Source organism: Mizuhopecten yessoensis, unplaced genomic scaffold, assembly GCF_002113885.1.
Source record: "Mizuhopecten yessoensis strain PY_sf001 unplaced genomic scaffold, ASM211388v2 scaffold125, whole genome shotgun sequence".
Classification (NCBI taxonomy): Eukaryota; Metazoa; Mollusca; class Bivalvia; order Pectinida; family Pectinidae; genus Mizuhopecten; species Mizuhopecten yessoensis.
Genome location: NW_018403390.1, coordinates 30,847 through 44,447, shown reverse-complemented (window position 1 = coordinate 44,447; position 13,601 = coordinate 30,847). Strand labels below are relative to the sequence as shown.

The window sequence follows — 13,601 nt, the reverse complement described above, 5'->3', positions numbered from 1 at the left end:
TTTTGGCCCCGCCCCTCAGGCCCCTGGGGGCGTAGGACTAAACCGGCAACTAGTTTTGTTGGCCTTTGTCCATGGAAGGTCCCTGCAAAATTTCATTGAAATTGGTTCAGGGGTTTTGGAGAAGAAGATTTTTGAAATTTTAGTCAATTTGACCCCTTTTGGCCCCGCCCCTCAGGCCCCTGGGGGCGTAGGACTAAACCGGCAACTATTTTTGTTGACCTTTGTCCATGGAAGGTCCCTGCAAAATTTCATTGAAATTGGTTCAGGGGTTTTGGAGAAGAAGTCGAAAAATGTAAATTGTTTACGGACGCACGACGGACGACGACGGACAAAAGGAGATCGCAATAGGTCACTTGAGACTTTGTCTCAGGTGACCTTAAAACAAGTGGCCCATGGGCCTTAATGGTCACCTGATATATTTATACAGAGAGTTGATTTTGTGTTTAACACGAACAGAAATATTATTCAGTGACGAAAACAATAAAACCACCTTATTCAATATCTAGCATACAGATTTAAGACTAAAAAGTATTTGAACCTTGCACCTCTGATTCTAGACAAGGAAAACTAGAACACTGACAGGTCAGTAAGGGCCCTGTCTTGTGGCAATATATCCCCCATAATCATCAAGAAGCAATCTGCCCATATAGCTGAGCTTGACGTCTGACATTTGGACTTCAAAAAGAATCGCAAGTTCATTTTACATGTACTATGATGCGAGTCTTGTTTCCTTCCACCTCCATATTTGCTGGGCTAACAGAAATGTAAATACCGGTGCAATACTCAATTGTTAGCTTTGATTTGTTTTATTTCACCTTATATACCACCTCCATCAAGAGCCAGGGTCAAAGTCAGAGATCCACTTTGTCTTTGACCTTTGAACCTAAATGACCTTGACCATGAACCCAGTGACCCTGAACTTTGGTCAGTTGACTTATTCTTTAATTCCGATCAACTTTGCTTCTTGATATCATAACAAAATGTTCATCAGTGAAAAATACAAAACTTGACCTTGACCCTTTGGACCCTGTAACCTGGACCTAATGTCAGTTGACTCTGTGTTAAGTTCTGAACAACATTGCTTCATAATGTCATAACAAAATGTTCATCAGGGAAAAGGTACAAAATTTAACCTTCACCTTTGACCCAATGACCTTGACCTTCAGTCAGTTGACTCCTTGTTTGTTTCTGATCAACTTTGCTCCATCATGTCATAACAAAATGTTCATCAGTGAAAAGATGCAAAATTTGACCTTGACCTTTGAATATAATGAACTTGACCCTTGGCCTCGACTTTTTACCTCGGCGTCTCTCTTTGTTTAATTCCGAACAACTTTGCTTCATAATGTCATAGCGAAATGTTCACCAGTGAAAAGCTACAAAATTTGACCTTGACCCCTGACCCGATGACCTTGACCTTTGGTCAGTTGACTCCTTGTTTTATTCTGATCAACTTTGCTTCATAATGTCATAACAAAATGTTCATCAGTGAAAAGATGTAAAATTTGACCTTGACCTTTGAACCTAATGACCTTGACCTTTGACCTTGACTTTTTACCTCAATGTGTATTTTTGTGAACTGAACATCTTGACCAAGTTTCATGTACATCGGTCAATAAATACCAAAGTTATCAGCCAGGAACAAAATTTGTGGACGGACAGACAGACAGACAGACAGACAGACAGACAGANTTATTCAATATCTAGCATACAGATTTAAGACTAAAAAGTATTTGAAACTAGCACCTCCAATTCTAAACAAGGCAAATGAAGAAATTTTAGCACACTGACTCCTTTGGGCCCCACCCTACAGCCCTTGGGGGTAGGGCTGGCTCAAAATTTTCAAAGTATCAAACTGTCAACTCAGGGTTATAATTCCAATCAAGTTATTAACATGTAATATTCAAAGTATCATTTGCCATTATAAACCATAATAAAATAAATTTTGCCCCCCCCCCCTCCTTCCCGAGGGGGTAAACGTGAGACCCTAGGATCATAAACCTTAAGACCCTTTCATCTATGAAGAGTGTTTGATTCTACCATATCTGGGTCTTTGAGAAGATTTTTTTTGAAATTTCAGTCAATTCAACCCTTTTTGGCCACACCCATCAGCTCTTAGGGGTCAGTCAGGGCTCATATGTGCCTACCATCAAACTGCTGTCCAATACTGATAATGCTAACCCAAATTGAATTACTTCCAATGAAAATTAAACAAATGTTGGTCCAAAATGTGATTTCCCTATATAAACTATAGTAAATGTTGGTCCAAAATGTGATTTCCCTATATAAACTATAGTAAAGTTTACCCCCTCCCCAGGGGTAAACATGAGACCCCAGAGTCATAAAATTCACAATTTTGGTAAAGCACCTTAAGACCCTTCCATCTATGAACAATCTAATTAAAATTATATCTTCACAATGAAATTTTAGTCAATTTGACCCTTTTTGGCCCACGCCCCTCAGGCCCCTGGGGGCCGGGGACCAAACCGGCAACTATTTTTGTTGACCTGTTGACCTTTAGCCATGGATGAATGGGGCTGCATATCAGCTAGTGTCCTTAAATTATAATGTTTGTAAACAAGTCCTACAGGAACATGGACCAGGACTGAATGCTGCCAAAGTGTTTTTGAAATTTTACATAATATGACTAAACGAGCAAAGGTTCCAAGCACGGAAAACTTACCATAGAATGAGCAGGTAGACAATCCTCATGGAAAACATGTCTACAGAAAAATACCACAGCATTACTGGCATAGCGGAGATCTGAAATAGAAAACATGTCTACAGAAAAATACCACAGCATTACTGGCATAACGGAGATCTGAAATAGAAAACATGTCTACAGAAAAATACCACAACATTACTGGCATAGCAGAGATCTGAAATAGAAAACATGTCTACAGAAAAATACCACAGCATTACTGGCATAGCGGAGATCTGAAATAGAAAACATGTCTACAGAAAAATACCACAGCATTACTGGCATAGCGGAGATCTGAAATAGAAAACATGTCTACAGAAAAATACCACAGCATTACTGGCATAGCGGAGATCTGAAATAGAAAACATGTCTACAGAAAAATACCACAGCATTACTGGCATAGCGGAGATCTGAAATAGAAAACATGTCTACAGAAAAATACCACAGCATTACTGGCATAGCGGAGATCTGAAATAGAAAACATGTCAACAGAAAAATATCACAGCATTACTGGCATAGCGGAGATCTGAAATAGAAAACATGTCTATAGAAAAATATCACAGCATTACTGGCGTAGCGGAGATCTGAAATAGAAAACATGTCTACAGAAAAATATCACAGCATTACTGGCATAGCGGAGATCTGAAATAGAAAACATGTCTATAGAAAAATATCACAGCATTACTGGCATAGCGGAGATCTGAAATAGAAAACATGTCTATAGAAAAATATCACAGCATTACTGGCGTAGCGGAGATCTGAAATAGAAAACATGTCTACAGAAAAATATCACAGCATTACTGGCATAGCGGAGATCTGAAATAGAAAACATGTCTATAGAAAAATATCACAGCATTACTGGCATAGCGGAGATCTGAAATAGAAAACATGTCTATAGAAAAATATCACAGCATTACTGGCGTAGCGGAGATCTGAAATAGAAAACATGTCTACAGAAAAATACCACAGCATTACTGGCATAGCAGAGATCTGAAATAGAAAACATGTCTATAGAAAAATATCACAGCATTACTGGCATAGCGGAGATCTGAAATTGAAAACATGTCTATAGAAAAATATCACAGCATTACTGGCGTAGCGGAGATCTGAAATAGAAAACATGTCTACAGAAAAATACCACAGCATTACTGGCATAGCAGAGATCTGAAATAGAAAACATGTCTATAGAAAAATATCACAGCATTACTGGCATAGCGGAGATCTGAAATTGAAAACATGTCTATAGAAAAATATCACAGCATTACTGGCGTAGCGGAGATCTGAAATAGAAAACATGTCTACAGAAAAATACCACAGCATTACTGGCATAGCGGAGATCTGAAATGGAAGTTGTTATACTTATTCTACAACAGGAAACACATTAACTAGAGCTAAATAAAGTATATTAAGAAAATTTCTATCTGACCAGATGCAGAACAGTTTGAAAATATTAATACCTGAATTTTAAAAAGTTAATAAATATTGAAACTTCCACTCACCTGACACTATAACAGCCTGCTGACAAGTATGGCAGGTCTGGATACCTGTAAGTAATCAAAAGTGTATCATAACTCTACCACAACAATTCTATCTGTTATAACTCTACCACAACAATTCTATCGATTATAACTCTACCACAACAATTCTATCTGTTGTAAGTTAACTCTACCACAACAATTCTATCTGTTGTAAGTTAACTCTACCACAACAATTCTATCTGTTATAAGTTAACTCTACCACAACAATTCTATCTGTTATAAGTTAACTCTACCACAACAATTCTATCTGTTATAAGTTAACTCTACCACAACAATTCTATCTGTTATAAGTTAACTCTACCACAACAATTCTATCTGTTATAAGTTAACTCTACCACAACAATTCTATCTGTTATAAGTTAACTCTACCACAACAATTCTATCTGTTATAAGTTAACTCTACCACAACAATTCTATCTGTTATAAGTTAACTCTACCACAACAATTCTATCTGTTATAAGTTAACTCTACCACAACAATTCTATCTGTTATAAGTTAACTCTACCACAACAATTCTATCTGTTATAAGTTAACTCTACCACAACAATTCTATCTGTTATACATTAACTCTACCACAACAATTCTATCTGTTATAAGTTAACTCTACCACAACAATTGTATATGTTATAAGTTAACTCTACCACAACAATAATATCTGTTATAACTCTACCACAACAATTTTATCTGTTATAAGTTAACTCTACTACAACAATTCTATCTGTTGTAAGTTAACTCTACCACAACAATTGTATATGTTATAAGTTAACTCTACCACCACAATAGTATCTGTTATAACTCTACCACAACAATTTTATCTGTTATAAGTTAACTCTACTACAACAATTCTATCTGTTATAAGTTAACTCTACCCCAACAATTCTATCTGTTATACATTAACTCTACCACAACAATCCTATCTGTTATAACTTAACTCTACCACAACAATTGTATATGTTATAAGTTAACTCTACCGCAACAATAATATCTGTTATAACTCTACCGCAACAATTCTGTCAGTTATAAGTTAACTCTACCACAACAATTCTATCTGTTGTAAGTTAACTCTACCACAACAATTGTATATGTTATAAGTTAACTCTACCACAACAATAATATCTGTTATAACTCTACCGCAACAATTCTGTCAGTTATAAGTTAACTCTACCACAACAATTCTATCTGTTATAACTCTACCACAACAATTATATCTGTTATAAGTTAACTCTACCACAGCAATTCTATCTGTTATAAGTCTACCACAACAATTCTATCTGTTAAAAGTTAACTCTACCACAACAATTCTATCTGTTATAACTCTACCACAACAATTCTATCTGTTATAACTCTACCACAACTATTCTATCTGTTATAACTCTACCACAACAATTCTATCTGTTATAACTCTACCACAACAATTCTATCTGTTATAACTCTACCACAACAATTCTATCTGTTATAACTCTACCACAACAATTCTATCTGTTATAACTCTACCACAACAATTCTATCTGTTATTAGTTAACTCTATCACAACAATTGTATATGTTATAAGTTAACTTTACCACAACAATTCTATCTGTTATAACTCTACCACAACAATTCTATCTGTTATAACTCTACCACAACAATTCTATCTGTTATAACTCTACCACAACAATTCTATCTGTTATAACTCTACCACAACAATTCTGTCTGTTATACGTTAACTCTACCACAACAATTCTATCTGTTATACATTAACTCTACCACAACAATTCTATCTGTTATAAGTTAACTCTACCACAGCAATTCTATCTGTTATAAGTCTACCACAACAATTCTATCTGTTATAAGTTAACTCTACCACAACAATTGTATATGTTATAAGTTAACTCTACCACAACAATTCTATCTGTTATAACTCTACCACAACAATTCTATCTGTTATATCTCTACCACAACAATTCTATCTGTTATAACTCAACCACAACAATTCTATCTGTTATAAGTTAACTCTACCACAACAATTCTATCTGTTATAACTCTACCACAACAATTGTATCTGTTATAAGTTAACTCTACCACAACAATTCTATCTGTTATACATTAACTCTACCACAACAATTATATCTGTTGTAAGTTAACTCTACCACAACAATTATATCTGTTATAAGTTAACTCTACCACAACAATTCTATCTGCTATAAGTTAACTCTACCACAACAATTGTATATGTTATAAGTTAACTCAACCACAACAATAATATCTGTTATAACTCTACCACAACAATTCTGTCAGTTATAAGTTAACTTTACCACAACAATTCTATCTGTTATAACTCTACCACAACAATTCTATCTGTTATAAGTTAACTCTACCACAACAATTCTATCTGTTATAATTCTACCACAACAATTCTATCTGTTTTAACTCTACCACAACAAATCTATCTGTTATAAGTTAACTCTACCACAACAATTCTATCTGTTATAACTCTACCACAACAATTGTATCTGTTATACGTTAACTCTACCGCAACAATTGTATCTGTTATAAGTTAACTCAATCACAACAATTGTATCTGGTATAACTCTACCACAACAATTGTATCTGTTATAAGTTAATTCTACCACAACAATTGTATCTGTTATAAGTTAACTCTACCACAACAATTGTATCTGTTATAAGTTAACTCTACCACAACAATTCTATCTGTTATACATTAACTCTACCACAACAATTCTATCTGTTATAAGTTAACTCTACCACAACAATTCTATCTGTTGTAAGTTAACTCTACCACAACAATTCTATCTGTTATACATTAACTCTACCACAACAATTCTATCTGTTATAAGTTAACTCTACCACAACAATTCTATCTGTTGTAAGTTAACTCTACTACAACAATTCTATCTGTTATCAGTTAACTCTACCACAACAATTCTATCTGTTATAACTCTACCACAACAATTGTATCTGTTGTAAGTTAACTCTACTACAACAATTCTATCTGTTATAAGTTAACTCTACCACAACAATTCTATCTGTTATAACTCTACCACAACAATTCTATCTGTTGTAAGTTAACTCTCCCACAACAATTCTATCTGTAATAAAATGTATCATTGATCTACCAAACATGTTTGTTAACAAAATGAGAACAATTTTGTTGTATCCCGAAGAATTCTTGACTTAACATTTACTAACATCTCCAGAGATAAATTGAAATCAGTATTTATTTCAGGTAAGTATTACTGAAGGCTGTATATGTACTGTCCTTTCATCAACAAGAACTTTAAATCAAAGAATTACATTATATACAGCAAAGGTGTAATTGAAAATATTTAACATATCATTTGTTTGTCATTTAAAATCTAAAGAACTTTTTTTTTACTTTTATTTTGTTGTGTATTTTAGATATTTATTCTTTTGTGTATCTATATATATATATAGCTAGAACATTTGCTGTTTACATTCCTCTTGACTTACTGCTGACAGAGATTCCACGTTTGTGAGTTTTCACGAGTCTGTCCATCAGATTGAAGCTGTCAGCTACCAGGATTCTTTTACATCCTTCTCTGAGGGACATCTGAACAGATACAACAACATCATACTGTTTTTTATAATTGGCCCAAGTTTCACAGTGTTCTTTAACTTTAAGAAATTTTTTAACTGGATTTTTTCTTCAGGAAAGCATAATGATCAGCATTTTCCATTAGAAAGCATTAACGGAGTAAAGGACAAAATCTTAGGCTGAGGAACTTTTCCTTCCATGGGGGACATCTGGACAGATTTAACATTACACAGTTAATTTATTCATCTAAATCTGTATATAACATACGAAAACACCACTATCTGGCTGGAACATCACAACAAGTATCAAATCACTTCCCTACAAAACAAGAGGCCCAATGGGCCTGCATCGCTCACGTGGTATTAATCTCACAATTGTAACTTTAAAAGAGGACTAAAATAAAGCTACAGGCAAAATATCAGTGTCTTGACTTAAAGTCATTCAGAAGAACCTGTTACAGGATTAAAACACACTTGAACCCTGTGACCTTGAAAGTCAAACATGGACATTAAGTTGAAAATAATGTATAGCCCTTTATCCCAGAATGCAACTTGCCAAATATCACCACCCTATATATATTTTTTATTGAGAAGATGACTTTTAAAGATTTATGCACTATGGACCAGATGTGACCATGAAAGTGCACGTGTGTCAAGGTCATTCACATCTACAAGCAATCACCATGTACACTTCAGTTATTCAGAAGAAGTCGTTTAAAGATTTCAACATATTTGAACCCTGTGACCTTGAATTTGGGCAAAGGTCATTCATTTTTGAACAAACTTTGTAGCCTTTATCTCTGCATGCTACTGACCAAATATCATCACCCTGAAGCTTTTGGTTATTCAGAAGAAGTTTTTTTTTAAATATCTTAACATATTTGACCCCTGTGACCTTGAATATGTGCGAAGGTCATTCATTTGAACAAACTTGTTAGCCCTTTATCCCTGCATGCTACTGGCCAAATATCAACACCCTAGGCCTCTTGGTTATTTAGAATAAGTTGTTTAAAAGTTTAAACATATTTGACCCCCCTGTGACCTTGATTATGGCTAAAGGTCATTCATTTGAACAAACTTGGTAGCCCTTCATCCCAGCATGCTACTGGCCAAATAATATCAGCCTGGGTCTTTTGGTTATTCAGAAGAAGTTGTTTAAAGTAAAAAGTTGACAACGGACTGACGACGGACGCTGCACCATGGCATAAGCTCACTTGGCCCTGGGAGCCAGGTGAGCTAAAAACTCTGTAAAATACCATCTGTCTCACTTAACATTGCCTTTCTCCAGACAAGAATTTTATCCTGTAGTTATAACCCAGCAGTATCTTGATGAGGGAATCCCTCTGACTTGAGATTTTACCTGTAAGTTATATAATCCAAGTTTTTTAACAAGAGAGTCCCTCAAACTCAAAAGAATACCTGTAGTTATAATCCTGCAGTATTTTGATTAGGGAATCCCTCAGACTTGAGATTTTACCTGTAATTTGTAATCCTGTAGTATTTTGATTAGGGAATCTTTCATACCTGAGATTTTACCTGTAAGTTATAATCCTGCAGTATTTTGATTACGGAATCCCTCAGACTTGAGATTTTACCTGTAAGTTATAATCCTGTAGTATTTTGACGAGCGAATCCCTCAAACCTGGAATGTGCATGCCCTCCTGTATTTTTGCGATGAGGATTATAGGGTCCACGTGGGTCCCTATGTTCTGTAGTAGGCCTTTAATAAAACCTAGTAAAGAGATAAAACAGTTAGTTCATACTTACACATAATATATAAAGATAGAAAGGTGTTGCAAACAAGCCCATGTATGACATAGCCATCAGGCTGACATGAATTCTACTGATATTGAAGTCAGGCAATTTCATGACTGTGAGATAGACATGCTTTCTTATGTCAGTGAGAATTTCCCCTTGAAACTTTAGAGTCAGTACAGAGATGGAGTCAGTGATTTTGTGTTTCAGTGTTTTAGTCTTAAGATCAGTGTCTCTATTACTACTAGAAGCTAGTCTTTGAGCTCGAGGGTGACAAGTCGAGTTGATCATTTCACCGAGATAAATTACAGCATAATACTCAAGATACATACGAGAATACTATCTCAGTGAGTTAGTGTACTTATAAGTAAATATGCATACTTACTAGGCTTGTCTTTACTTACCAGGCTTGTCTATACTTACTAGGTCTGTCTATACTTACTAGGTATGTCTATACTTACTAGGTCTGTCTATACTTACTAGGCTTGTCTTTACTTTCCAGGCTTGTCTATACTTACTAGGATTGTCTATACTTACTAGGCTTGTTTATACTTACTAGGTCTGTCTATAATTACTAGGTATGTCTATACTTACTAGGGATGTCTATACTTACTAGGCTTGTTTATACTTACTAGGTCTGTCTATAATTACTAGGTATGTCTATACTTACTAGGGATGTCTATACTTACTAGGCTTGTCTTTACTTACCAGGCTTGTTTATACTTACTAGGTCTGTCTATAATTACTAGGTATGTCTATACTTACTAGGGATGTCTATACTTACTAGGCTTGTTTATACTTACTAGGTCTGTCTATAATTACTAGGTATGTCTATACTTACTAGGCTTGTCTACACTGACTAGGTCTGTCGATACTGTCTATACTTACTAGGCTTGTCTTTACTTACTAGGCCTGTCTATACTGTCTATACTTCCTAGGTTTGTCTATACTTACTAGGCTTGTTTATACTTACTAGGTCTGTCTATAATTACTAGGTATGTCTATACTTACTAGGCCTGTCTATATTGTCTATACTTACTAGGTTTGTCTATACTTACTAGGCTTGTCTTTACTTTCCAGGCTTGTCTATACTTACTAGGACTGTCTATACTGTCTATACTTACTAGCTTTGTCTATACTTACTAGGCTTGTCTTTACTTTCCAGGCTTGTCTATACTTACTAGGATTGTCTATACTTACTAGGCTTGTTTATACTTACTAGGTCTGTCTATACTGTCTATACTTACTAGGCTTGTCTTTACTTACTAGGCCTGTCTATACTGTCTATACTTGCTAGGTTTGTCTATACTTACTAGGCTTGTTTATACTTACTAGGTCTGTCTATACTTACTAGGCTTTTCTATACTTACAAGGTCTGTCTATACTTACTAGGCTTTTCTATACTTACAAGGTCTGTCTATACTTACTAGGCTTTTCTATACTTACAAGGTCTGTCTATACTTACTAGGCTTTTCTATACTTACAAGGTCTGTCTATACTTACTAGGCCTGTCTATACTGTCTATACTTCCTAGGTTTGTCTATACTTACTAGGCTTGTTTATACTTACTAGGTCTGTCTATACTGTCTATACTTACTAGGCTTGTCTATACTTACTAGGCCTGTCTATACTAACCAGGCTTGTCTATACTTACTAGGTTTGTCTATACTTACTAGGCTTGTCTATACTTACTAGGCTTGTCTATCCTTACTAGGCTTGTCTATACTTACTNTCTGTCTTTACTTACCAGGCTTGTCTATACTTACTAGGTATGTCTATACTTACTAGGTATGTCTATACTTACTAGGCTTGTCTATACTTACTAGGGCTGTCTATACTTACTAGGTCTGTCTTACTAGGCTTGTCTATACTTACTAGGCTTTTCTATACTTGCTAGGCTTGTCTATACTTACTAGGCTTTTCTATACTTACTAGGCTTGTCTTTACTTACTAGGCTTGTCTATACTTGCTAGGCTTGTCTATACTTACTAGGGGTGTCTATACTTACTAGGCTTGTCTATACTTACTAGGCTTGTCTATACTTACTAGGGCTGTCTATACTTACTAGGTCTGTCTTACTAGGCTTGTCTATACTTACTAGGCTTTTCTATACTTACTAGGCTTGTCTTTACTTACTAGGCTTGTCTATACTTGCTAGGCTTGTCTTTACTTACTAGGCTTGTCTATACTTGCTAGGCTTGTCTTTACTTACTAGGCTTGTCTATACTTGCTAGGCTTGTCTTTACTTACTAGGCTTGTCTATACTTGCTAGGCTTGTCTTTACTTACTAGGCTTGTCTATACTTACTAGGCCTGTCTATACTAACCAGGCTTGTCTATACTTACTAGGTTTGTCTATACTTACTAGGCTTGTCTTTACTTACTAGGCTTGTCTTTACTTATTAGGCTTGTCTATACTTACTAGGCTTGTCTATACTTGCTAGGCTTGTCTATACTTACTAGGCTTGTCTAACTAGGTATGTCTATACTTACTAGGCTTGTCTATACTTACTAGGTCTATCTATACTTACTAGGTCTGTCTATACTTACTAGGTTTGTCTTTACTTACTAGGCTTGTCTATACTTACTAGGGCTGTCTATACTTACTAGGTCTGTCTTACTAGGCTTGTCTATACTTACTAGGCTTTTCTATACTTACTAGGCTTGTCTTTACTTACTAGGCTTGTCTTTACTTATTAGGCTTGTCTATACTTACTAGGCTTGTCTATACTTACTAGGGCTGTCTATACTTACTAGGTCTGTCTTACTAGGCTTGTCTTTACTTACTAGGCTTGTCTATACTTGCTAGGCTTGTCTATACTTACTAGGGGTGTCTATACTTACTAGGCTTGTCTATACTTACTAGGGCTGTCTATACTTACTAGGTCTGTCTTACTAGGCTTGTCTTTACTTACTAGGCTTGTCTATACTTACTAGGTATGTCTATACTTACTAGGCTTGTCTATTCTTACTAGGTCTGTCTTTACTTACCAGGCTTGTCTATACTTACTAGGTATGTCTATACTTACTAGGCTTGTCTATTCTTACTAGGCTTGTCTATACTTACTAGGCCTGTCTTTACTTATTAGGTCTGTCTATACTTACTAGGTTTGTCTATACTTACTAGGCTTGTCTATCCTTACTAGGCTTGTCTATACTTACTAGGTCTGTCTTTACTTACCAGGCTTGTCTATACTTACTAGGTCTGTCTATACTTACTAGGCTTGTCTATACTTACTAGGTCTATCTATACTTACTAGGTCTGTCTATACTTACTAGGTCTGTCTTACTAGGCTTGTCTATACTTACTAGGCTTGTCTTTACTTACTAGGCTTGTCTTTACTTATTAGGCTTGTCTATACTTACTAGGCTTGTCTATACTGTACTGTATCAAATCTTCCCACAGTTCCTGTTCATTCTGATCTTTACAGAACTCAATGGCTTGGTTCACATCTTGAAGTCTTGATGTGATCAATTCTAATGCCTGCTTAATGTTACCCATCCGACCTGGAGTGGAAAACAACACACAGACCATGAATATGATTAAAACAATTTCTATCACTTCTGTCTGGACTGAGAAATCTCGGGGTTTAAATTGTTCTCTCTATATCCCAAAGAAATATCTTTATCCCACAGGAGGAATGTCTATATCCCACAGGAATGTCTGTATCCCATAGGATTGTCTATATCCCACAGAAATGTCTATATATCACAGGAATGTCTATATCTCACGGGCATGTCTATATCTCACAGGAATGTCTATATCCCACAGGAATGTCTAAATCCCACAGGAATGTCTAAATCTCACAGGGATGTCTATATCTCACAGGAATGTCTAAATCCCACAGGAATGTCTATATCCCACAGGCATGTCTATATCCCACAGGCATGTCTATATCTCACAGGAATGTCTATATCCCACGGGCATGTCTATATCCCACAGGAATGTCTATATCCCACAGGAATGTCTAAATCCAACAGGAATGTCTATATCCCACAGGAATGTCCATATCTCACAGGAATGTCTATATCCAACAGGAATGTCTATATCCA

At 35.6% G+C, this 13,601-nt stretch overlaps 1 protein-coding gene across 1 annotated transcript in view; it reads right to left on the bottom strand.

The window, feature by feature from the left end:
* The window catches only part of LOC110455283 (vacuolar protein sorting-associated protein 41 homolog), a gene marked incomplete at its 5' end in the record, with an annotated part of 46,916 nt that overhangs the window by 2,514 nt on the left and 30,801 nt on the right, over positions 1-13,601 (bottom strand). Inside the window, 5 exons of the mRNA XM_021505358.1 lie at positions 2,684-2,763; positions 4,201-4,245; positions 7,711-7,810; positions 9,390-9,526; positions 12,915-13,055. Coding sequence (XP_021361033.1) covers positions 2,684-2,763; positions 4,201-4,245; positions 7,711-7,810; positions 9,390-9,526; positions 12,915-13,055 — 503 coding nt within the window. The remainder of the gene's footprint in view (positions 1-2,683; positions 2,764-4,200; positions 4,246-7,710; positions 7,811-9,389; positions 9,527-12,914; positions 13,056-13,601) is intronic.